Genomic DNA, 25,996 nt, shown 5'->3' on the forward strand with positions numbered 1-25,996 from the left:
AAACATCAGCATCTTTCTTAACCCTTTCCTACTTCCCTGAAGTTATGTTGGGATCAAAGCATAGTAGGTGTGCCTGTGTACCTGGACACACACCAGAGCAGAATCCGAGCCACAGTGGTTCTGTTTAACACCTTAAACATAACTCAATCCAAGCTCCAGGGGCTTCTATCAAATCTTAATGTAAAAAGGTCAGTATAGGACAGGAGAAAGGGCCCTTTGTTTTGACCATGTTCTTTGATTGACAGGGACTCTGAACCTTTGCTCCTTGTTTTTAATCATTGCATTTCATTGTATCTGAATTGAAAAAGTGTTAGAGACACTGGGTATAGTTCTTTTCATTTATTTGGCAGTCTACTGCTGTGGTGGTTTTGTTTTTGTTTTTCTTTCTATCTCTAGCAGAATCTTTAAAAAAAAAAAAAGGACACAAATCACAATAAATAGAATTCAGAACCAGTCTCACTCACATTTAGGGGAAGGATGTCTCCATGTGCCCCTGTTCTCTGTGGAACCCTGCAGCTGTGGAGAATCCAGTTTCAAAACCATGGGAAACTGGGTAGGATGCAAGAAACATGACCATCAATAATACCTGCACTCTGGACTCTGGTATCTTTCAGCTTTATAGGGAAGTTAACAGCTGAAATGAGATTACTGTCATATAAGTTAAAATGTGATGAACAATAGAAGAGAGGCACAATATGTGTGGGAATTCAGAAGAGAAAGAAACTTCTAGTTGGGTGATGTATGAGAGAAGTCTTCATGGAGATGAAGAAGAAGGGCATTCCAGACACAATAGCATGAGCAAAGGTGTGGAAAGAAGCTATGACAGGTAAGGGAAAACAGGAAGTTCTGTTGAGTTAGTAGAATCAGATGACTAGAATGTCTGAAGAGCAGTGATGGCTGTAAAGGCCAGAGCCAGGTCATGGATAGCTCTGAATGTCAGGCAGCACTTTCTGGCAGCCATCACGCTTAGCTGTCCATACAGGGCCCTCGTTGCTGCAGAATTTTCTGAGAGGGGACAACCCACCCCCACTCCTCCCCAACCCACCCCCACTCCTCCACACCCCCACTGCGTGTTTGCTCTAGAACACAAGAACCGCCCCCAAAGACTGCAGTCCTAGATTTTACCTTGCTCCTTGGAGGATCTTCCACAGACCTCAAAGCATAAGCCCAGAGATCCCAGTACCCAGTAGGAACTGTGGAAAATTTCAGGGTTGGTATTTTTATTCATGTCAGAGGGTATTTCCCCCACCCCTACTCTGCAAAAAACAGATAAAAAGTAGGGGACACTTCTCTTCAAAAGTAAGCAGTGTTCAGGGTGTCTCAACTCAGCTATGTATTTGATGTGACTGGAAGCTTGGAACCCTGATCTTCAATAGAACTGTGACCACATGACCTGTTTCTGTAGAACTTTGATCCTATTTGGCACATAGTGGGAACTCATGTTTGTTAGATGATTGATTGACTCATCCATGATAGTCATACCCAAAGTCATTATGTAACTAAGTCTAGAAATAGGAAGCTAACGCCACTTGTTTTTTCTGTGGCGTAATAAAAGATGAGTAAGAACATAAATATTAAGAGGCTCTATTCTTGACCTTGGTTCTAAAAAAAAAAATCTGAGAGTTAAATTTGAGTGCAGAAGCAAACCTCACAGGAGAAGAAAAGATTTTGGTTTCCAGTCTCAGATGTAATGTCTTATAAGAGAGTCTTTTCAGAGCATGTCCAGTGTTTATAGAATGCCATAATCTTTAAAAAAAAAAAATTTAAACCATCTGAAATCACTTAATTTACTTTAAAAAATTAGGCATTTCAAATGAAGTCATATTTTTTATTTGGCTCTGTGACTATGAAATGAGTTTTCCATTTTTAGGAAGTATGTGGGATCCAGAGAACGTCATAATTGTTAGATGTGGCTTCAGCTTGTAATTTTCAAAAGGGAACTTTAATGGGGCATAAATTCAAGCGCTCCCACAGAATTAAATAAAACTTCTTTGGAAAGTTATACTGGAGTGAGTCCTGGGAGAAAGACATGCCATGTATCTGACAAACTACCCCGCCTGGTAATTAAAGATGATGATAAGCTTTCAAGGGAGACCTCCTCTGGGAAGGTGATAGCTCCCATCAGGTCTTCAGGGATAGAAGGTGCTGGAGGAATGAAATTGAGTCAAAGCAAGCATGTCATTCATAGTAAGGAAGCAGAGCTGGTAATGGGCCATCCATGACCCAGTCGTGTTAACCTCCAGGGGTACAGTGGTGCCATTGCATGTCCACCTGTCCCATTTCTTCTAATTCTTCTCTTCCTCCTTCACTTCCTACTTCAGTGTCCTAAGTTCTAACACATACTTGTGCTCCATCTCCAGCAAATTTTGGTGGTCTTTGTTTCTTTCTATAACCGTGAGAGTCAGTCTTGCCTCTTCAGCGGTAACACTTACTGTGTTTCTGTGTTGTCCACAGGTCTGGCGTCATCTGGGTTGTGCTGTTCAGCACTTCCTCTCCGTGTCTTAAAGTGGAAAACTAAGTGATAAGGCCAAATAGAAAATCCTCAGTGGAGGAGTAATCCGTGTAACCCTGTTATCCTTTGTATTTCAGGTGGCTCTTCAGAATTCTGCTCCAGTCTTTGTGCATTTTTGTAAAGATTGTTTCTTAAAGTTTTGTTTAAAAAAACACTCTGCCACTTATTTCACCACAATAGGAGAAGCTATTCCCTTCCCAATAGGAATCTCCCAAGAGAAAGCAGGCATAGTTCCAAGCAGAAGAGGGAGGCAGCCACTTGTGTCCCTCAGAATTGTTGCAGGTGACCCTGAACTGGGGGAGCATGCCCAGCTCACTGAATGGTGATATTTTCACTTTTTAAAATTGTGCGAGGTGCTCTCAAATCATATTGACCAGACAGTCCTTCTCAAGCTGATTATCCTTTTGGTTCATATGTTTACTCTAAACATATCCTCTGCTTTGTAACATTATGGACCTCTATCCATAATCTTAATTTTCTGGGTAGTGGTTGATCCATCAAAAATAATTCCCAGATACACTCAACAGGTGACAGTCTTAAAGAGCTGTCTTTCCCACCCCATCCCCCAACCCCTCTAGAAGATGCCATTTTGGAGAGCGATAATGGAAGACTTTATATTTCATAAAATTCTATAGTAGAGTGTTTGGAGTCCCAGACTGGCCTGGTATAAACAGTGAATTACAAGTCATTATCAAAACTGCAGGATCACGACTCTTCTAAAACCATTTGTGCATCAGTAGCCAACCTGGGGACTCCAGAACCCAGGGATTAATATTCTCCTTTATCTTCAGGAACAGAAAAAAAAAGTATATTCACTCATGCTTCATTGTTGACATTACAGCAATTCCTGAGGTTGATGAAAAGAAAATCATAAAAGGAACTAGATTGTGAGCCACTGGTTTAAACCAAGTATTACTGCCATATTGATGAAGGATTTGTTAACCATGGTGATAGAGATGCCCCATAGCCCCCAAGAAACTAGGTGCAGAGATTTGCTATAAGATGTATTGGTAGCATATTCATTATATAAGGCTGAAAGTCCATCATAAATAAAGCTCCTGTAGTGGAACATTCTGCGTTGGTTGGTGTTTGGGAAAAATAACACTTGCAGGGTGAATTTAATGCCACATTTGAATGGACCTAGTCCACTAGATGCTTGAAAAAAAAATGGACTGAGCTATACAGAAGTGAGTTGGAGTATCTGAATCTGTCTCAGGCTGAACAATTGGCGAGACAATGGGAGGAAATGCCAAGTATCCCAGGAGTCTTCAATTCCCCTTCTCGGTGGAACTTAACTTGTAGCAGGGAGAGAAGTGATCTGCCTCCCTGTGTGATAGGTAATTAGAGGCATATAACATCACGTTAAGAGCCGTGGATATGAGGGACCCCTGGGTGGTTCAGTTGGGTAAGCATCCAACTCTTGAACTCAGCTCAGGTCTTGACTTCAAGGACATGAGTTCAAGCCCAAGTTGGGTGCCATGCTGGGCGTGGAGCCTGCTTTACCAAAAAGAAAGAAAGAAAAGGAGCCATGGATATGAATCCTCCTCACTCTACTGCATAGTAGCTTCATACCTTTGGCAAAATACTTCACGTCCCTGAGTCAATTCCTGTGGGAGCTTCTTCATTGCGTTGTTGTACTGTACAAAGTACTTGGCACTCTTCCCTGGCACTTGGTAAAAGTTCAATAAATAGTAGCCATAACTTAATATGGGACAGACTGCAATTTAGGGTCAGATGGAAAAAGATTTTTGGGAGGCTTTTCCCTCAGTCCTTTTCTTAATGAGGGTATAAGGCCTCTTCAAAGAGTCGAGGAGACCAATGGAAACAGGCACATCTCCCTCCACAGCCCAGCACCCAGGCAGGGGCCATTTGTCCCCATCTTCCAAAAGCACGTGTGATGGTTTAATTTTGGTGGTCTGTGAGATATTACAAAAACTCTATTGGATTTAAAAATAACAAAGTATTCTTTTCATGTGACTTTTAAAATATCCATTTGATAAGCTAAGAGTTCTGTAATAGCTAGCTGGATTTTTACTCATCGAAGAGGTGCAGAAATGTTCAGTGTCCTGGACCCCAATAATGTATAATCCTTAAATTGGGGATTTTGAGGAACGATAGAGTACCCGTGGAAAAGCACATCTGGCTCTAAGGCTTCAGACCCATGTCAAGAAACTGGAATTCCCAGACAAGCCTGTATAGAAATACTAAGGCTGAGAAGTTACCTCGGCAAATTCTGTTCCTCAGCATGGCTAGGCTAGGTCATGGTGTGACCAGGTGTCACCACCTGGAGGGGTCCACCCTACAGAATTCGGGACCTCACATGACTACCAAAGTTAGGAAAAAGCTACATAAAGATGTTTGTTTGTAAAAAGCTAAGAGAAGTAGCTGTGAGAACCGCTTGGACTCGGAATTTTAATTTTATTTTGTCTTTGGGCTTTTGCCCTGTATCAAATGTTAACATTAGAAAAGGAATTAAAGGACAGATTTTCTTAAATAAATCTGACATATTAATATTCAGGTTTAGGTACTAAAAAGGTTACTCAGGAAGTGACTTTATTTTTTCAAAGTAATTGCTCTACAAAAAGATTCACTCAGGATTCCACTAATTAATGAGGTCTCCTAAGGCATTTGACATTTAATTAATTTTAATTACGACTTTTGAGGAGTACTCTGAAAGCAAGCCATACCTATGTTCCCATTTGTTAATTGAAATAACTAAATTATTATTGTGTTTTGGTAATTTTGAAACTAATTGCCTCGGTTTCATGTAGGTTATTTGTTTTTAAATGAAACCGAGAAATGTTTTTTCTAAACAAGAAATGTTTTTTCTCCAGTGTCATTTGAGAGTCTCAGTGATTAGAATGTTAATAATGATAATATTCTGTGGATAGCTGTTGTTTCAGATCTGCACTCTTGGGTACCATTTGCACAAAATCACATTAATGTGAAGGTTATATACTATTTAAATATATCTATCATGTATTATACTCCTTGCTCAGAGAAGGGCTTTATTCTCTGCCCCGATAGTATATTCCTTCTTCTGAGCCCATAGAAGCACCCTAGAATTTAAACAAGTATTCTTTTCAGAACCACTTGCCCTTCTAGCCTCCCAGTGAGTGGCCTCTGCTTTGCCTCCCTCGCCCAAGGCTTAGAGATTGGAGGTCATTTCAAACCCAGGTCTGTCTTTAGGTCCTATCGTCAGTATATAAAACTGGAAAAAACAACAACAAAAAAAAAGTATTCATCTAAGAATCAGGATTTTGACTGTAAATCACATCTGCCCTTGTGTAATTAATCACATAGAGTTTCATTTATTGCTATTTTGTCATTATAAACTTTAATTTCTGTTTGGCTGAAAATATCCTGATGGGTATGTGACAGGGTTATGAACTCTTTGTATAAAAGCCTCTTTATAAATAAGATTTCTTAAGGCTGTAATGATTTTGTTATCTGGGAGAGGGAGTGTGGGAAGCAATGTAAAATACAGGGCAGAGGGCATGCAGTGAAGGCAAAGTTGCAAAGTTCAAGGAAGCGTGGTTACAAAACTCCTTTCTTTCAATTGCTTGACATTATCCTGAAGTTGGCTTTTTAGAGAAGAAAACTCACAGTACAGGTGAGTCCAATTGTAGATAAACCCACTAACAGTAGCTATATATTTTCTGAATCATTGTCGACAATGAAAGAAAATGATTCTTACCCCGCCTAAGTATACCAAAATCTCTTTGGTGACTGCCCACAATTCCAAGCAGCTGATCTTTGAGACAGAAGATTTTTACCCACAGGCATGTGATGATACATTTTAAGCCAAAGACTAGGGAAGTGTATGCTTTGTCAGCAGGTGTCTCCAGATCCATTGCCATCTATTTAAAAACTGAGTACACTGTGATAAAATTGATTTTTTTTCCTCCCAAAAAACACGGCTACACAAAAAGTGTCACAGTAAAGTGTTCCATTTACTTTTCTTAAGCAGTCCCTTTGGTCCAGTTAGTGAAAGAATATAAAAAGTGTTATTTCTTCCATAGAAGACAAGTAGAGAGTTCCAAGAAATGAAAACTTTCCAAGAAATATCATGCCAACCCTCCCTCCCATTCCTACCCTGCGCTGTTTCATAAACACTTGGTGTGCCCTTGGTTTCTTGTATTCTTTGAATCCCTAAGAAGTGTCAGAGAAAGTTAATGTCACAGGAGAAAGAAATTTGATCATAGATAATGTATATAAAATGCTCCAGTTGTATGTAGCATTTGAATTTTGTCCTCTAAACAAGTATGTGTAACCTTGTTTTCCAGCCATGCAATAATGAACTTTGTACTCTGAACAAATTCTCACGCATTACTTTTTAACATGTGGCTATTTAGGGAGAAGACCTTCTTGTCCATTTTTCACGGATTATTGGTCCTTTACACTGTGCTCAGTCCCACCCCAGCCAAACAGAGTTAGAGCTGAAGGGAGTGAGAGGGGAAAGGAGACTTAAGTGCTGTTCCTGGAGTCAGGAAAGCAAGTTATACCTTGTGGGCAGTATTCTGAAAATAAATAAAACAATCCATTCTATGATGTGTTGGATTTTGACCAAAGATTGCGGTTGGGTTTTGACTTTGTTGACCACCTTCACTTAGAAACACGAAGCTTTCCAAAGTCATTCATTGTGTTGGGTGTGTGCTCCATCTTTGTGCTAGCTGTTAGACAATAACTGACCACTAATTTCTTTTCTAGCTTCACAGTGGCCAGTGATGGAGTGGCCAAGGCAGAAAGCAATAGAAAAACGTCTGTTCTCTTCTCCATCTTCTTAAATGAAAGGAATGCGCAGGTCCTGGGAGTCAGTAAGCACCCGGCCATCAGGTTGCGAATATGCATGTACATATCTGGGCACATTTTTAAAATTTCTTCCAAGCTTAGGAGGAAAAAAAAACATGCCTTCTTCAATCCACTCTCCCTTTCTATTAACTGCCCCTTCCCTTCCCTTCTAGTCAGTATCTGTGAAAAGAGTGGTCCACCCTCCTAACCCCACCCTCACCTCTTTGTTCTACCTTTGACTCACTAGAATCTGTCTTCCAAGATTTTTTTTTCATTCTGATTTCTTTTGTTGAGATTCCCAATGACCTGCTAACTCTCACCTATCTTCCCAGACCTTTCCTGGCTTCCTGACATCCTACCATCCCTACACTGCCATTCTCCTGCTGTCCTCTACTCCCTGCACTTCTTTGACACCATTCGTGCAGGGTTCTGCTGAGTGGTAAGATATAGTCACTTGTTTTCTCCTTCTTTGTCTCCTCTCCTGCCTATTCCTTAGGGGTTCCGCCTTCTTCACTTCTCATCTGAGGTCCCAGTGCCACCATCATGCAGATTCTGTCGATAGAACATCAGACGCAAACTCAGTATTTTCAAAACTGAACTTGGTTTCTCCCAAACTCTGCTCTTCCTTCTAAGTTTCTGTCTGGTAATGGCACCAGTACTTGCCTCGTGGTTGAAATCCCCAGACCCAAGCATCACTTTGATGGGGGGTTTTTCATGCCTCTGTACCTTTTGCACACTCGTAATCCCTTTTTCCTGAAGATTTTCTCAGTAAGATTTCCTATGACTTTGTTCTTCTCCTGTCACCTTGAATAAATTAATGGTTCTACTAACCTTTGCTCTTACTTCCATTATTACAGGGCCAGTTTATATCTTGATTATATTTTTTGTCTCCCTTCTTCCCAACTAATTCCATGAGCTACTCACTTTTGTATACTCAACACTAGCTCAATGAGCGTGTGATAGGTGCTCAATATATATTTGAACAATCATTAGTAAAATGGAGTCAATGTAGTGTGTAGGAAACAAAAAAGGATGGCCATGTTCTTCAGTCAGTGGAAGTAGACAGTGGCTCCAATCTCAGCTCTTAGCCCCCAGACACCTTTCACAGCTTACCTTGAACCCTGATTATTAAATTAAGTCAGTGTGTTAGATGGCAATCCCTTGAATATACCTTGTAGACTAAAGAAAAGTGACTAGAAAGTGTTCTAGAAAGAGCAGAACTCACCATTTCCACCTTTCCATCAATTAGCTTTATATTTAGCCCTGGGATAGCAATCTGCTGCATGAACACTAAGGAGAGTTGTCTTAGTCTTGAGTAGTGGTATCTTACATTTGATAAGAATTTAATTATTGAAGCTTTTATTAAAGGGCCCTGCTGTGAAGGAGCAAAGATGAGAGAATTGTACTGGAGGTGTAACTGCTGGAAAGAAAAGCTTGCTTGCTTGCTTGCTTTTAAATAAAGCATGCAAGTGGGGGGGGGGGGGCGGTGGAGGGGGATGGGCAGAGGGAGAGAGAGAGAATCTCAAGCAGGTTCCCCGTTAAGGGCAGAGCCCACCTCAGGACCCGATCCCTGACCCTGAGATCTCGACCCGAACTGAAATCAAGAGTTGGACGCTCAACCGACTAAGCCCACCCAGGCACCTCAGAAAGAATGGTCTTTAGACCAGAGAATTCATGAAGCAAGGCTCTGGGAACAGCAGAGTCAGCTCTCCCAGCTACCACCTGAGTCCACATCCTGTTTATTGACCAGGAGCTTCTCCACAAACACCCAAACTACTCATAACCAGAAATTATCAGCCAGTCACAGAAGTCATGCCTAATCTGCGACCCACAGTAACACCTGCCCCAAAACAACACCAGCCCCTCACTTAGGACCAGTCCAACACTGAAGGTTTACTGCTGATAATGCAGGTACCTCACCCTCCCTGAGCTGCATTGAAGAGGAAGAGAAGGACTCTAGTCTGCCAGCCATGGTGTACTCTATAATATCCTCATTCAGAATAGTAATTATGTGGGGGGGGTGGGTTGACATTTCCCAACTTAGAAATACCGTCCTTGTCATTTTCACACTCCAGCTATGTCAGGGTGGTGGTGGTAGAGTTGATGGTGGTTATATGTGCCACGTCTGCTGGTGCATTTTTCTCTAGATTGACACTAATATGAGGACACAAAAAAATTAATATGCAGCCCAAATGGCTTTATCCATAACAATTTCCACATAAACATATAAAAGGCATTCTTATGTATTTTAAAATAAAAGTGCCTTTCTGTTGTATTTTTCTGTGATATCTCCTAACCTCTACCTAGCATTCTGTGGGACATACTTGCACCAAAGATGATAAATCCCCAAATTCTGGCATCCACAGGGCACCAATAACAATGATGGCAGTCCCTACCATTTTCCCCTTCAGGCTAATTGACTATTCATGGAAAGTAAGTAAATATAAACCGTGTGAAGCTGAGTTCAGAGCAGTGACATGCACTGGTGGCCACGTGCAGTGGTCCCAGGGCCAGCATGTAATGTTTGGGACTGGGGCTTAGGAAGTGGCATTTAGGAAGAGACAGTAAGAACCAGAGCAGGGAGGAGCAGACAAGGACAGGTGGGTTTGGGTGACACGGAATCTGCCTCTTGGGATGGGCCTGTGTGTTCACAGACAGGAGTGGTGGGAGAAATAACTGGAAAGATGGACTAAGATGGGATAATTTCTTGCGGCTACTAGAAATAGCTGCAAAGACTGTAGAAGGCTTCAGCGGGAAGCAGGAGAGGCTGGACTTTATCCAGCAATCAGAGGGCGCCACTGGAGATGGGAAGTAACATGATGAAAGCCACATGCTGAGACTTTTAGAAGGAATCTGTTGAAAATGTAGTGCTTACAAGTGAAATGGAATATAAGGGAGACTGGAAATAGAGTGACTGGCCATCAAGTCTTGGAAATTGCCTTATATTGTCAGATAAAATTCATTTCAAATATAACTACACTCCTCTTGGATATACATGTCCCATGTTGAATCCAATCAAAAAGCAAAGAAAAGTCGAACAATTACTATTATAAGGGTGTAGGAGGTAGAAAGTAAGATGGCACAATAAACTCTCCCTGTCACTTCTAGATCCCAAAGTGTATATATTTCACCAAAGCATATAGTTTTTCCCATAAACTGCATGTGAGTTCTTTGGAGAATCTGCAGCAACGAGCTGAGGGGCGCCCGGCTGGCTCAGTCAATAGAGCATGCACCTCATGATCTCAGGGTTGTGAGTTCAAGCCCCACGTTGGGTGTAGTGATTACTTTTTTAAAAATAAAATATTTTTTAAAAGAAAGAAAGTAAAGGACGTAACAAGTTGAAAGTAACATATTGAGAACAGGTAGTCTGCTGTGCTCGGCTCCAAGCAGCCCTAACACACCTGCTTGGGGGAGCACAAGCCATTCCTTTTATACCTCCACAAAATTACACCTGAATTCTTCTCGTGGACCAGGTACTTTAAAAGTCATTTTTTGGTTTTTGTTTTCAACTACCTTTCCTCCAAAATGGATTTCAAATCAGCCTCGTTCTTTCCCACTGAACTCACAATGACACCCGAACAGCCCTCTCATCACAATGAAAAAGAACCTTCCTCAGGCCTTCTGTTAGCATCTCTTCACTGAGTACACCCCATCTCCTAGGAACAAGAACCACACACACACACGCACACACACACACATATAACACAAGCTCATGCTCACGCATTTGCACACTTACTCCTTTCATGAGTCGTGTGGCCACCCCAAACACTTTATGTATGTATCTCAGACACAGTTTGGAGTTTAGCTATAAATGCTCTAGTTAGCCTCAGCTCACCTCCTGGGGCCCTGTACCCTACAATACTTCTTTTTGCCACTTCCTCTGCACTCCTCTCATGTGGAAAACCTGTTGGAGAGCTGTTTAGGACTGCCCAGTTATGGAAGTAGGTGCCAGAACCAGCTCTAACTGATCTTGAGTGCCTGGGGTTAGTTATAAGAACAAGAAGCTACTTCCCATAGGTCAAATTCAAGTACAGGTGGCTGCTTTTCTGCGTTCTAAGGCCTAATGTCAGTTCTTTTAAATTAGGATGTGTATTGTCATTGACGTCTCCACATATCATAATTGACATCTAGGTAAGTGAGCCCTAATGAAACGTCACAGTTAATGACTACTTCCAGAACTTAGGGATTTCTAAATCAAATTCAGCATTAACCATGTTTTCCCTGTCCTCTTCTATAACCCAGTAGTGAAAAGGGACTGTTCATTTTAAAAATTAAAAAGTTATACAACAGGCTTCTTGCCTTATGTTTTCCATGGTTCCTGTTACCATAAACAGAATCAGGCCCGTGCATAATAAAGTGGCCCCCATCCATCCTAGATTCTATAGATATTCCCTCAGGAAGAAAAGAAACATAGTTGGCTACTGTACAGATCACTAACAAAAGGGAAGCTGACTCACTATTTTGGTTACTTATTTTGTAACCAGTATATACTCCAGAAAGCCAGCCAGTGGGGGTGACCAGGCCAGAGCTTTTCGGGGTCCTAACTGGTTATCAGCTCCTTAAGAAAAGAAGACCCCCCCCCCCCCGCAGTGGTGCAGGAGTCCCTGTGGCCCAGCTGAATGATCCTCCTCTCTCTCTCTTCCTTATCCAAACCCATGTCCTCCCAGATTTTTCTTTTTTTTTTTAATTTATTTTTTAATTTTATTTATTTATCCATGAGAGACACAGAGAGAGACAGGCAGAGGCAGAGGGAGAAGCAGGCTCCCTCCAGGGAGCCCGATGTGGGACTCTATCCCAGGACCCCAGGATCATGCCCTGGGCTGAAGGCAGACTCTGAACCACTGAGCCACCCAGGCATCCCCCAGATTTTCTTGCTGTAGTCATCTACTACTTCCTTTTTAAAAGCTCAAAAGGAGAAAGCTTACAGCTATTAGAGAAGAAAATCTGCTGCTCAGAATACTTTGGTTTAGCCTTAAGAGCTTTTCCAAATGAAACACTATTGCCTGTGGATCCCAGTAACCGGTCTGTGGGTCTGTGGATCCTCTGGGTGGGAGCAATGATCCTCGGTGCTAAGAAGAAATGCAACAGATGAGACTTTTTAAATTGCTTCCATCATCTCACTTAGAGTTGAGGTTTGCATGGTCATGTGACTTTTCCTAACATCTGGTTTTTTCTGGCAAATGACTTGGATCTGAGAAGCCAGTTAGAGGCCCAGTGTGCCATGTAGGTGGTAGAGGATGCAATGTCACGTGAACCTATTTTATTGGCTCTTAAGCAAACCCAATACCAAAGCTAATGGAAGCTGGCTGTTTCATTGTCTTCATTACCCCAGAGCTGCTGGGTCAGAAGGAAGTTGAAGGCAAAGGTGAGAAAAGTGTTGGGAACATGGCCTAAAAGCAGGCAAGGACCTTTTTGATGACATCCAAATTGGCTATTTTTACCTGTGTGGTTTAGGGTAGACTAGCAGAACCAGGTATAAACTGCCCCCTGCTGCCTGACGTGGAGAAGTACATTTTGAAATGTCCACTTCATTAAAAAGAATCCTATTCTTGAATGCCTCTGTGAATGGAGGACAAACGGGATGGGTACCAGCCCACAGACTCATGCAAGCCATGGACATCACAGGTCCCCTGATCCTCTCCAAGGTGAAGCTGAAGGAAGTTAGACTCTGCTCTCATGAAAAGTACTGCGTTTGGGGCCTGCAGCCTCGCTCCACAGAGTGTGGCCTGTAGTCCAGCAACATCGGTGGCACCTGCGAGCTTGTTAGAAATGCAGGTTCTGCTCCCCCCTCCCCACCCTAGTTCTACTGAGTCAGACTTGCACGTCGACAGGATACACACTTCTGAGTGAGAATCCCTGCGTGTAACTCCAGAAGGTGCTTCAACCCTGGAGGAGAGCCTCCAGTCCCTAAGGTTTGAATCAAACCGAGTTCAGTTTGAACAGGGAATAAACAATCCAGCAGAAGAGTCAGATCCTCTGGATCCTCTGTTTAGACTGCGAGTGCCTTACGCCCTTATTCTCTTAATCCTTCCCGTCCTAGGCAGCTCGCACCTCGCTAGCCCTCTAACTTGCTGTAGCTCATGTTACTGGCGGTCGGTTGGCGGCAGCGGGCATCTGCCAAGCGGTCTCCCTGAAAATCTGTCTGTCCTGGCGAGTAGTCGAGCCTGCTGTCCGGCAGCATCTGTCTGTCTGTCCTCCTGGTTCGCTGCCGTCTTCTCCCTCCGCCCCTGTGGTGGCTGTTTAGGGGGAGCCCCCCGACCCTGCAGATCCCCCCTCCCGGCGGCATTGTCAGTGTGTTGCTAACCCAGAGTGTTCTTTTCCGCGCCAGGTCAGGGAAGAGTGCCGGCTCCTGAACGCCCCTCCTGTTCCACCCCGAAGCGCAAAGCCTTTGTCCACCAGCCCCTCGGTCCCTCCTCGCACAGCCAAGCCAGCGCGGCCGCAGACTCGCTCTCCCAGCCCCACCTTGTCCTACTATTCTTCAGGGCTGCACGACATGTAAGTCTTAACGCCAGGGCCCCCTCGGCCCGGTCACCTCGGCCGCCAGCTCACCCCTTGCCAACGGGTTCAGGGTAGCCGTCGCCTAGGCAGGAGGCGGGAGAGGAGATGTGCCCTAGAAGCAAAAGAACGTCCCCGGAAAAGCAGGACGGGGCCCCTGTTGGTTTCAAGTTCGGGGGGAAGAGCCAGGACCCTAGGAAGACCAGCAACCGCAGCCTGTGGGAGAGGCTCCCGGACCAGCGAGAAAGGCCCACTGGACTCTCGTAGGAGCGAGCCACGGAGGGCCACCCGCATCTAGTTCTTTCCACCCCGACCTCAGCAGAGAGATACCACCTTCAGCCAGGGCCTAGGGTTGGAAAGGTCCTGTCGGCTCTGCTCCACCCCGTAGGGAATCGCTTCTTGACCACGGCGGTCTGGTAGCCGTTCGCTTCTGTCTGGATCCTTCCAGTGCTGTGAGCTCCATCTTTCACAGTGCAGCTCATTCTATCATTGGCAAACGCCACTGATTTTTTTTTTTTTTTGGTTGTTTTTTGTTTTTTGGTGTATCTGTCTCCATGTAACTTTCCACTGTTTCTTACATCTAGAGAAACAAAAAATAGATCCTCCCTGCTTCTCTTTGTCAGCCTGTGAAAAATTTGAAGTCAGCTAAGATGTGAGTCTTCTCTTCTCCAAAGAGACTGCCTCAGCTGTGCCAGCTGTTTCTCCTGGCATCGCTGCCTGATCCCTCATCAGCCTGGTCTCCCACCTCTGAGCACACTCTGGCTTCACCATCACTCTTAACATAGTCCCCTTCCCCCCCACCCCCCAGCCTCCGGCTGAATGCACTGCTCCGCCTATGGTCTTCACCATTTAAAATAGCTCTCTTTTACGCATATCTTGTGTTCTCTGGACATTTAAATCCTCATGTTAGTTTTACTCAGTTGTATAGAAACCAAGGCAAGCATCCTGTCTGAAGCATTTCTTAGCACCTCAGACTTTTGGATGGAACGAGTCATAGGTGGTGGTACTGTGGTCTTGTCACATAGCATAAGGATGACAGGCATGAGGCACCACCCCTTGGCAGCTCTTGAGCCACCCTTTCCCACTGCAGACGCTACTTATCATTCACACTACCTGGGGGTAAGGACCCTAGACATGGCTTAAGAATTTTTCTCATCGTAAAGATCCAGGCACCCACTGACAGTGATTTTCTTATCCATTAAAAAAAAATGATATATTTGCCACCTCTCCTAGAATATTTTAAATCGTTATAATTCATATCTGTCATTACCAATGTATTTTAGTAACTTAAAGATTTTTTTTAAAAAAAACCAGTGGAGTTAACAGGTATTTTATGGAATTCACGATAAGAAATACTGCCTTTTTCTTCCTAACCATCTTTTTCTACTCAGAAGTGACATCTGTGGAATAAAGAAAGGCTTGATATTTGGCTTTCACTTTTTACTCACCTCCCTCTCTGTGTTTGCTTTTAAGCAGCGTTCCTAAAAGTGACACTAGTCCTTCTGAAAGTGCTCCTGTGTCCTGCTATCCCTGTAACCGAGGGAAAACGGATGCTGTGGACCTGAAGTCCCCGATGGGAAGTCCTTCGGCTGAAACTCTCTCGTCCAGGCTCTCGTGGCCCAACCATTATTCAGGAGCGTCGGAGAGCCAGACCAGGAGCGACTTCCTGCTAGGTCCAAGCAGGAGTTACAGTTACCCCAGACAGAAGACGCCAGGCACACCAAAGAGAAACTGTCCAGTCCCCTTTGATTTGGACGGCCACGAGCTCTCGGCCAGTCCCCCCGGCTCCGCCACTTCGGAATTCGGTGGCAGCGTCTCCGCCTGTCCCAAGTCAGCCAGCTACTCTGTGGAGAGCACAGATGAGAAAACTCTGGCAGCTGACACAACGAAGCAGAGTATTTCGTGCCCTGCCTTACCCCCCAGGGCTCCAAAACCAGTGGAAGAGAAAGCCGCCTCGGACACTTCTCCTTTGCCTCTGAAAATTGATGGTGCTGAGGAAGACCCCAAGTCTGGGTCACCAGACCTCTCTGAGGACCAGTACTTTGTTAAAAAGGGCATGCAGGACATCTTCTCCGTCCCCTACCCTTTCTCATCTCCGCTCCACCTCCAGCTGGCCCCCAGGTCCTGTGGCGATGGCTCCCCATGGCAGCCGCCCGCTGACCTGTCGGGACTCTCCATAGAAGAAGTGTCCAAGTCATTACGGTTTATTGGTTTGTCTGAAGATGTCATATCGTTCTTCGTTACTGAAAAGATTGATGGGAATTTGCTCGTTCAGCTGACCGAAGAAATCCTCTCCGAGGATTTCAAATTGAGCAAACTGCAGGTGAAGAAAATCATGCAATTCATTAATGGCTGGAGGCCCAAGATATAGCCAAATAACCCCAGCTAGCAGTGAACAAAACTGACAGATTGGTGTGCTAGGAAGGGTGGGCTGGGACACAATTCCATGTTTTTTGCACTAAAAACCTTCTCTGTAAATAGGGATAAGAGAAACTCTTACTATGCAGATAACGTTTTTGAATGGTGAACAGGCTATTTTGTACATCAATAAAAATGCTGTACAGAACACTTAGAGGTGTGCCTTGTACATCACTCAACACTCAACAGCTGCTAAAAGACAAAAGGCGTGTTCAGAGAAATAATTCTTACCCAAGTAGGTTTATGTGAGAAGGTATGATATTTATTACAAAATAGCCAAAGCTGAAAACCCTAAGAATCAAAAAAAAAAAAACAAAACAAAACAACAACAACAAAACAAAACAAAAAACAAACAAAAAAACTTTTTGAACAACAGTTCTCTCCTTTGGGGGAATCAACTTTAGACAATTAACTATTCTGTGCTCTGTCGTTTGGATTGCTCAGTGCTAATTGTTTTATTCTTGTGCCTGAAAATGTTAGTGATATGAAATGACACTTTACTGTTTGTTATGTGCTTGGTGGGGATCTTTTCATCAAAAGGCATTTTCCATGAGTCATAGGTTGATAGAGGGTATACAAAATAATACAAATCATGACCACAATAATTTGTCTGTAACTGCTGCTAATTTTATTGAGCAGTGGAAAGAAAAAAAAAAAAGCCCAGAACATCTACATATATGTGTGTATATATATACACAATACAAACATAGGTTTTAAACATAATTATTAGTCTGATATTTTAGATAACATCTGTTCACTTTGAAAGATCCATTGAGGTTTGGGGCCGTTAACTAAGTTGACTCTCTTAGGAGGAGTGAACAGAATGATTCCAAAGATTCTCAACCCTTTCCCTCAAAACTCGGTCTTTACTTGGCCTCATCACTGAAAGCTTGGAAGAAATCAGTAGAGTCTATATTGAAGAATTAAATTTGATTGTAAGCCATGGGCGGTGGTTTGCATATAATACTCTCATGCCGATGTCTGGGGAAAATGATAGTTTCTTGTCAAAGGAGAATTCATCTCCAATTTAAGGGTCTTATTTTCCCGGTGTCTAACAGTGACAGGTCTGAAGGGCTTAGGTATTCTCCACATGCTTGTGCTTCAAGAGAGCTCAGAAATCAGGCTTACGAGCTTCATCTTTTGAGTAATTTTTAAAAGTATCAGTAAATACACTTGGTTAGTTCATAACCTCTTCTTTCCTCTCTTCCAAAGAAAATACATAATTACCGTACTTTTATTCCAAGAATTCCAGGATGTTATTCTGAGCATTTTTGCCAAATGTGATTAAATATTCCAAAATATAATGGCCTCATCATTATTTTTGACTTTTTGAACGAATGTAAATCCTAGAAAAGTTCTAGCATAGTTCTAGAAAAGTTCTGAGCAAGTCGTCAGCATAGCCCTACCTCCGCCCGGTCTGATTCTGGATGTGCAGACATCTGTGATAGGTCAGCCAACCAGGTGCCAAGATGACTTGCAGGATTGGCTTCTATCTTATTATCCACTCTTCCCGCTGACCTGAATAAATAACTATAAAGACAAGACCCACGATAATGCAGCATGCGATATGCAATATGACTTTATTTCTTGGCGTTATAGATGTTCTTAATCCATCTCATGGTTTAGAATTGAGGTGAATTGACACCTCTTCTCATTTTCCATCTTAAATCTTCCTTTTAAAAAAATAAGGCATTTTTTTTCCCTTCACACATCTCCCAAAATGTAAATATTCTAGGTAAAATGTATCCCATAAGGACAATATCCTATCAAATTTGTCAAACTGGAGCACCCCTTCAGAAATAACTGAAAAATCTATGTAGAACTTTCCAGTACTGCACTCACATGACATGAGACACCCCCCCTCAGTGACTTTCATGTTTAGAAAACATCTTTCTGTGTGAGCAACCACTTCCATAGCAACATTAACCTCTCAGCACTTTCTTTTAAAATAAAAACAGACAGGAGGCAGTTGAGAAGCTGTACGTTTTCCTTTAGCAAATCCTTGCTGAGTCTGCTTTTAGGCACCTGACCCTTGGTCACAAGTCTCAAATTCAGGCAGGAGGGATGGAGTGGGTTTGGGTTTACTATGAAGGTTGCCCCACATAAACAGCTGATTCCTTGTATGTTTCTCTTTTCTTTTTGTTTTTTCTTTTGCAAAATCTTGACACAAATAGTTTCTGATTTTTGTCCTGGCGTGTTTATATCCAGTTTGTATTGGTGGCAATGTAGAGACTTCCTGGGGACAGGCACTATATATGGCCTTTGGGTCATGTATTCAAATTTGTTGAGCATCTTTCATTGCCAGGCACTATGCTGGTATGACTCAACAATGCTGGGGGAAAAAAATCCTCTTGGAGCTCATAATGTTTATATTTAAAATCACAGTTGCTGAGACTGCATATGTGTGAGTAAGAGAGACATGAAATCTTCTGGGCAGTTGGATGTATGGAGAGTTAAGTGTGTTGGGTCTTTAAAGAATACAGATGGAGGAAATGGCAGCCTCTATTAAAAGGAGTAAAAAAAAAAATAAACACCACGTGACCGTTAAAACTTGGAATATGTTGGAGGCAGAAAGGATCTCGGACTCCCACTAGCTAAGTGTTCTCTTTTACTGATTGGGAATGTTTTTAACTGTGATAACTATCTTCTGGCATCTCTAACAGCACCGATAAGTGTAGTTGCCGTTGCTGAGCTGAACACTTGTCTGTAGAGGACCTTGGCACCCTCACTAGACAAAGCAGGCGTCGCCAGAGGGAATCATGGCAAGAAACACGGTGTGAGGGGTAGGGAGGAACCGGCCTTCTTCCCAGAGCTGCAGTGTCGCGGTGGGAAACGACCTGTAGAGATCCCCAGAAGCAGAACCTGTTCTAGCCAACCAGGCCAAGACCGAGCACGTCTTCTGGCAGGTGCCCTGCAGTGACCATGGGCTTGGGGGAAAGTGTCTGTCTAAACAGGACCCTTCTTGGGGTTTAAATTCATGGCCCCATCGGAAAAGAAAATCAGCAATAAGCCAAATCAAGCAGCTAAAGTGTAAAATACGGACCTGACTCACGCTGGAAGGGAGAGCTCACACACTCCCAGACTGATTCTTTCTCGGAATCTTGTAAGTGCCGGCACGTTCTCCTTGAAGTTGAGCTGCTCAACTTTATGAACTGTGAAATTTACATTTATACTCTTTCAACCCACATATACCATTCAAGTTTATGAAGTTGCAGCAAGCTGCCCATTCAACTAAATTGCTGTGTTTATTCTTGTCTCTTGTAGAAATAAAACAATCTTACGGGAAACTGTTATGACAATCCATTCCAAATGTTTTCAGACACATGCATAAACACCCTCTGCTCACATTCCAGAACCACCTGCACATCATCCATACAGCTCCTTGGGAAGTTCAGGGGGTGGGTGTGGATGGATAGAGGGTCCTTCATTTTCCAAACACTTTGTGTAACAAGTCACTACTCACCATGCCTAGAGGGTATAAAATCAACATTTTGAATGACAAACTGGAAAACAAAATAGTTCTCCAAAGCACCTCGTGAACCATTCAAAGGAAATTTCAACATCAGTCCCCCAGAAAAGTTAAATCTGCTGTTGGACACACGGGACTTACAGAAGCTATGACTGTTCTGTCAATTACCACTCTTTTCCTAGTAATATAAAGGCAATGGGCTGCTAGGGCAAGAAAAGTAAAATGCCCAGAGTGCAAATGATGGAAAGTAGGATTTTTGTGCTGTGGGGTTGTAATATTGTGGAATTCTCATGGCCACTTCTTGTCAAGTCACATTGCAGTTTAGTCTTTAAAACTTGGTGTTTTAAAAAATTTATCTCATTGTGAAAACCAGAAACAAGGGGTAAACGTGATTTTACTTAAAACTGTGTACAAATACCTTCTGTAATTTTGCTGCTCTGTCTAATTTTTAGGCTATGAATTTTGTAATGAGCTTATCAGATTACAAATTTCTTTTGTTTACAATCTCATGTAGTAGGGCTCAGATAATTTCTTAGCTATCAACCTCGTCTCCCATTTTCATATTAAGTTCCGTTTAAAACATTGTTTAAGCTCAGCCTAAAAATCGAACTCAATTAAAAATCGGGGGAGTTTTCCTTGATTTAAATGGAAATGATATATTCTTTTCAAAGAATTTTGTAACCATCTTTATAGTTTCTTTGCTTAGAAAACTGGGGGTGTTTGTTAACTGCCAGTTAACAGTTGCATTACTTTCCAGAGCATTACCTAATGGGCCCAATGTGTACCTCAAGATAAACATGGTATGTTATGTCTAAAAAAATTCATTGTTGATTTAAATGGTTCCGAAATGTCTATAAATAAAGAAAATTTAAAAGTTACTCCTCTTGCAGTTCCTCAGTGAGTCGACCTAGTACATAATTTTCTAGCACTCTCTTCCCCATCTTCATGAAGGAGATGAGAACACATCTGAAGGGATTCTTAATGCCACAAGCCCATTCAGTACTAAGAGATTGAAGGCAATGGCTGTTGTACAGAGGAGAAGCTGGAAACCAGGTCACCTGATGGCATTTAAAGAAAATGCAAAAAAAAAAAAAAAAAAAAAAAAAGAAAAAGAAAATGCAGTACCTGTGTGGACAGGAGTTAAAAGACAAATACAGATGAACTGGTGAGCTTTAAAAAAAAAAAAAAAAAGCCATGTTTGTGTGGGGAAAAAAAATAATATACATTCCTATCTTTTTAGCTTATACTCGGCTGAATTTATATAATTACAACCAGCATGAGCAGTGAGAGAAATGGCTAGGGGTACTAGAGAAAGTCCTGAGTATTCAGCTTGCTGTGACATCCACCAGTGAGTTATACAGAGAAGCTGGTGAATGGCAAGTGGAGGTTGCTTCAGAGAGCTTCTGTTTTACTCAAAATAGCATGACCTTCAAATCATTTTATTGAGAGGCTTTGGGAAGGGTCGAGGGGCTAAGAGGACAAAAGGAACCCACATCCTGGGCCTGACAGGTCTTCTCCAGCTTCACAGCCCCCGCAAAGTCTTCCTGACTTCGTTTCCCAGACAAAAACCTTCTCAAATCATCTTATATTTAAGCCTTCAAGCCTCTATCCTATTTCACAGAGACAAAACTTGTGACTATATCCAAGGTGGCCATTTTCCTGGATTTCAGGGACATGCACTGGAAGACCCTATAGGATGGGGTTGGCTAAAACACAAAGATCTATCTCAATGTCCTAGGAGTACTTACATCAGATACACACTAGGACATATGACTCTCTGCAAACTGCACATAGCAAAGTAAATTGGAGTTTAGAATTAAGTTGTGTTAGAGTCAAATATCCTGAGGTTAGAAAAAACCAAATCCTAGGAAAGAATGATTAGGTCCTGGATAAATTCTCATTACATCGAAATGAATGTTCCCTTAAGAAGCCCCCTCCAGCTCATCCTTGCTTAGCTGACTCATTTACTTCCTACCAGTACCATCCCCCAAAGCCCATTAGGTTTCAATCTGTGCTGACATAGCTTCCTGTGCTTGTCTCTGCCCCTTTGTAAGCTGTAAGCTCTTCTATCAGGGCTTGTCTCCATTGTTGTGTCTTCAAAAGTAGATGCTACTTGGGGTTCTATTGAGTGACACCATGAATACCATCACATTCCTGCTGGCAGCCAGGCTTTGTGCCACCATGATCAAGATAACAATAAAGTAATAAAAAAAAAAAAAGAAAAAAAATGACACAAATGAAACTTGTATTGATCATAAGACTTCTGAGTAGACTTTTTAAAGGAGAGCAAGATACGAAGTTGTTTAGAGGTCCCAGATAGAGTTTGCATCATTTGCCAATGAATTAGTTTTTTTCTAACAGTTTAATCAAGCCAATGACTTCAATCTTTTAATGAATATAAAATGAACTAAAAAAGATCGATGTGCGCCCATAGATTGAGTCAAATATTGGTTCTAAAAGACACAGGCAATTGAGTAGGAGATATGGTACAGTGACCTAGACCTAAGCTACAGTTGACCTTAGGACTCAGTCAGTAATGGATGAAAATAAGAAAGAGTCAGGTGCCTGGCTGGCTCAGTCAGTGGAGTGTTTGACTCTTGATCTCGGTGTTATAGGTTCAAGTCCCACATTGGGTGTAGAAATTACTTAAAGATAGAATCTAAAAAAAAGGAAGGGAGGGAGGGGAAAAAAGGGAGGAAGGAAGAAAACAAGCAATTTCTGTGTGCTCAGAAGCACAGCTGTGCAGGGCATAGAAAATACCATCCATAGGCAGATCACAGTTTAGAGCCAAGGGGAACGTTGAAAGTATTCTGGTCCATCCTCTTTATTTACTAAGTAATCTCTACACCCAATATGGGGCTGAAACTCATGACCTCAAGATCAAGAGTTACAGGCTTTACTGACTGAGCCAGCCAGATGCTCCCAACCTCTTAACTTAGTAGGAATGAAGCACATGGAGGGTAAATGATTTCCTCAAGACCACATATGCTTTGTGACAAAATCAGAACTAGAAATGAAGTCTTGTTTCCCCATTCTGTATTCATTCCAACATTGTCTCCCAATTTGCCCGACTTAAAAAAAAAAAAATTTTAAGGGTTTTACTTATTTGAGAGAGTGAGTGAAAGAGAACATGGAAAAGAGCAGACAGAGGGAAAGGGAGAAGAGCAGACTCCCTGCAGAGCAGGGAGCCCAATGTGGAACTGGAGCCCCATGTGGGGCTCAATCCCAAGAGCCCGAGATCATGACCCAAGCCAAAGGCAGGTGCCCAACCAACTGAGCTACCCAGGCACCTCTCAACTTTTGTCTTTTTAAAATAACATTTAATTTTTTCTTAGGGGGCACCTGACCTGCTCAGTTGGTAGAGCATACAACTCTTGAACTCAGGGTCATGAGTTTGAGCTCCACGTTGGGCATAAAGATTACTTTTTTAAAAATTAATTTTTTAGTGCATAGAATTTCCTATCCTGGTCCTCCAACTTCTCTGTCTCCTGAGATCTTGAACTGATGCTACCCAGTCAGTGCTACCTGGAAATCAACAGAAACCACTCCTGCTTATAAAATGGAGGCTCTGAACAAGTCTGCTTCTTGATCAAAAGGGATGACTCCATAGAGATAGTGAGACAGGTATAAAATGAAAAAATGTAAACAAACACCAAAAAAAAACACAAAAACGCCCAGAAAACAGCAACTTACACATAGTACATACACCTTTCATCCCACTGTATCCAGGCAGCCCAGCCCCTAGGAAGGATTTACAAACTGGGACACCAAGGTGGAGAAGCAACTGTAGTACTAAACATGGCCGCAGGGTGTCGGGCTTTTCCAACCAGCCAGGGACTACATAAGGTTTACTCCATTCAACTCAGATGGAGTACAACTGGGAGGCAAGGATTCCTACAGAGTAAAACTTCAGTCTGGCTCCTCTCCATCTTCCCCTCATTCAGTTTTCCACTTTCCATAGCCAAACACATTGGAATCCTGAAATCATGGAAACAGAAAGAAGTAGCTCCAAAAAGATAAGGAATTTGAAAGTGGAGCACTGTAGTTTTTTCCAAGCCATATGTAGGGAAGGAAAAATTCTTCCTCCACCCTTCAAAATCGTTCAGCTGTACTAAGAATTAAATTTAACAGATTAACAAAGGAAAGAACCAAACTTTTATTATGTGCACATAGAGGACAATAATAAAATTGAGACCTAAAGAAATGACCAAGACTGGCAGTTTTTTATACTTTTTAGACAAAGAGACAATAGATCTGTAAGGAATCAATTAACCTTGGGAGCTTCAATTATTAGGGAATTCTGAACAGAATTTGGACCAGGACAGTAAATTAGTAAAGAGTAACAAAGGCTATTTAAACAACTGGCTCTAAATTTCCCATCTCTGGTGATAAAGGTGTCTCTTGATCTCCTGGCACAGAGAAGATAACTTTTCACATGGAAGACATATTTCTTGCTTTCAGGGGATGGAGGAGGATCTGAGTGTCCTTCTTGCACCATCTGTTTTTTAAATATTTAGAATAATCAGTATGCTAAAATGGCACATTTTGGGGTGGCCCACCCGTGGCTCCTAGACATACATCCACTGGGGAAGAGGAATTTTCAAAGTGCAAAACTGACCTGTCAGATACTTTGCCCCTTCTTGGTTCTGAGTCTCTGGAATTTTGAAAGTAAATGGTTGCTCATGAGTAAAAAAAGCTGTACTTCATTTTTTTTTTTTTTTTAATTCTGTGGTTGGTCTTGAGCAACAAAATCCTCAACCCAAAACAAAAGTCTATCAAAGCTGACTTCTAAGATAAGATTGGAAAAGTAAATCTCCTACTATCCTCCTTCACCTTAATCAAACCATGAACCTACATATTTGGTTCTGGAAGGAAGAACAAAGAAATGATCAACTTTAATAAAGAACACATCAAACTTCAGCTCTTGCATAAATACGTTTATACTTCATTCTCTGTGCATTTTACTACTTTCAGTAGCGCAGTTTTGACAAGGTAAAGGAAATCTCTCAATTCAACTTTTAAGGAGATGAATTTACAAATTTAGTAAATTCCCAATATTTTAGTTTTGTATCCAAAGAAAACAAAAACACCAATTCAAAAAGGCACATGCACCCCTATGCTTATTGCAGCATTACTCACAATAGCCAAGTTATGGAAGCAGCCCAAGTGTCCATTGATAGATAAACGGATAAAAATAAATGTATAGGGATGTCTGGGTGGCTCAGCAGTTGAGCATCTGCCTTCTGCTCGGGGCGTGATCCTAGAGACCCAGGATTGAGTCCTGCACCGGGCTCCCTGCATGGAGCCTGCTTCTCTCTCTACCTGTGTTTCTGTCTCTGTCTCTCTCTCTCATGAATAAATAAATAAAAATCTTAAAAAAAAAGTAAAATAAATGTATAAATATACACACACACACACACACACACACACACGGGGACTTCAAAGGGGACTTTGAGGGACTTCAAAGACCCTCAAACAGTCATGATTTACTCATATAGGTAGAGATCTCCAGAGTAGAAGTTTCTGTTTCTACATTGTACCCTGGATTCTTCCATTTCTGTCTTATTTTGCAACTTGTCCACTCGATTTTATGATAGGTAAATTATATCATTCATACATACACTACGTACATAAAGCTTTACCTATTCCTCCATATTTAATTGTGAACCAGGCAGTTTTCTATTACATTCTTTCTTAGGCCCAAGACTGTTCATTTCCTTCCGAGTTTTCCCATGATGAGAACAGCACTTGACTTGTTACCAAGGCTTCAGTGCTACTGTACGCTCGTTATCTGGGGCACATTTTGAAGAAGTGAGATTTCTCTATATTAATTATCTTGGATGATAGAAAGATGTGGAAATCATTTGTGCTGGAAAAAGAAGAAGACAACCTGTAGAGATACCACTATTAGCGTAACATAAAGTACTGGGATCCATGAATTAGTTAATGATTGATAGGTTTTTATTGGACAGTTGCGATAACTCATTTATCTTACATAGGTAACTAACTATAAAAGAACAGTTTGAAATATAGAATGGGAAAATGAAGTACATGTTCTCCTTATTCAGTTAGCTATTAGGTATATCTCACCAGAATTAATGCTTGATGAAAAAAAATGCCATTATTTAACTCTTGCTGTCATCTTTGAGAGATGTGTTGTTTCTTTATATTATTTGTCTTACCATGTTGCCAGCATTGGCCATTTTTAGAGCATTCACCTTTCATCCATAGGTTTTTGTCTCCTCCTGACTGTCAGGGCTTGATTCTGGTACGGGAGGAGTAACCAGGACAAGTGGGCAGTGGTTGCTGGG

The 25,996-nt window shown here is 42.0% G+C and overlaps 1 protein-coding gene across 5 annotated transcripts in view; it reads left to right on the plus strand.

The window, feature by feature from the left end:
• GAREM1 (GRB2 associated regulator of MAPK1 subtype 1) overlaps positions 1-20,563 on the plus strand; it is a 202,301-nt gene extending 181,738 nt beyond the window's left edge. For 4 of the 5 annotated variants that reach the window (XM_025429212.3, XM_025429214.3, XM_025429216.3 and 1 more), the window contains exons 5-6: positions 13,632-13,798; positions 15,272-20,563. In XM_025429212.3, coding sequence (XP_025284997.1) covers positions 13,632-13,798; positions 15,272-16,169 — 1,065 coding nt within the window. In that variant the 3' untranslated portion in view covers positions 16,170-20,563. The remainder of the gene's footprint in view (positions 1-13,631; positions 13,799-15,271) is intronic. The other variant, XM_025429213.3, reaches the window with a different exon arrangement.
• Positions 20,564-25,996: the final 5,433 nt, after the last annotated feature.

This window comes from Canis lupus, chromosome 7 (genome assembly GCF_003254725.2).
Source record: "Canis lupus dingo isolate Sandy chromosome 7, ASM325472v2, whole genome shotgun sequence".
Taxonomy (NCBI): Eukaryota; Metazoa; Chordata; class Mammalia; order Carnivora; family Canidae; genus Canis; species Canis lupus.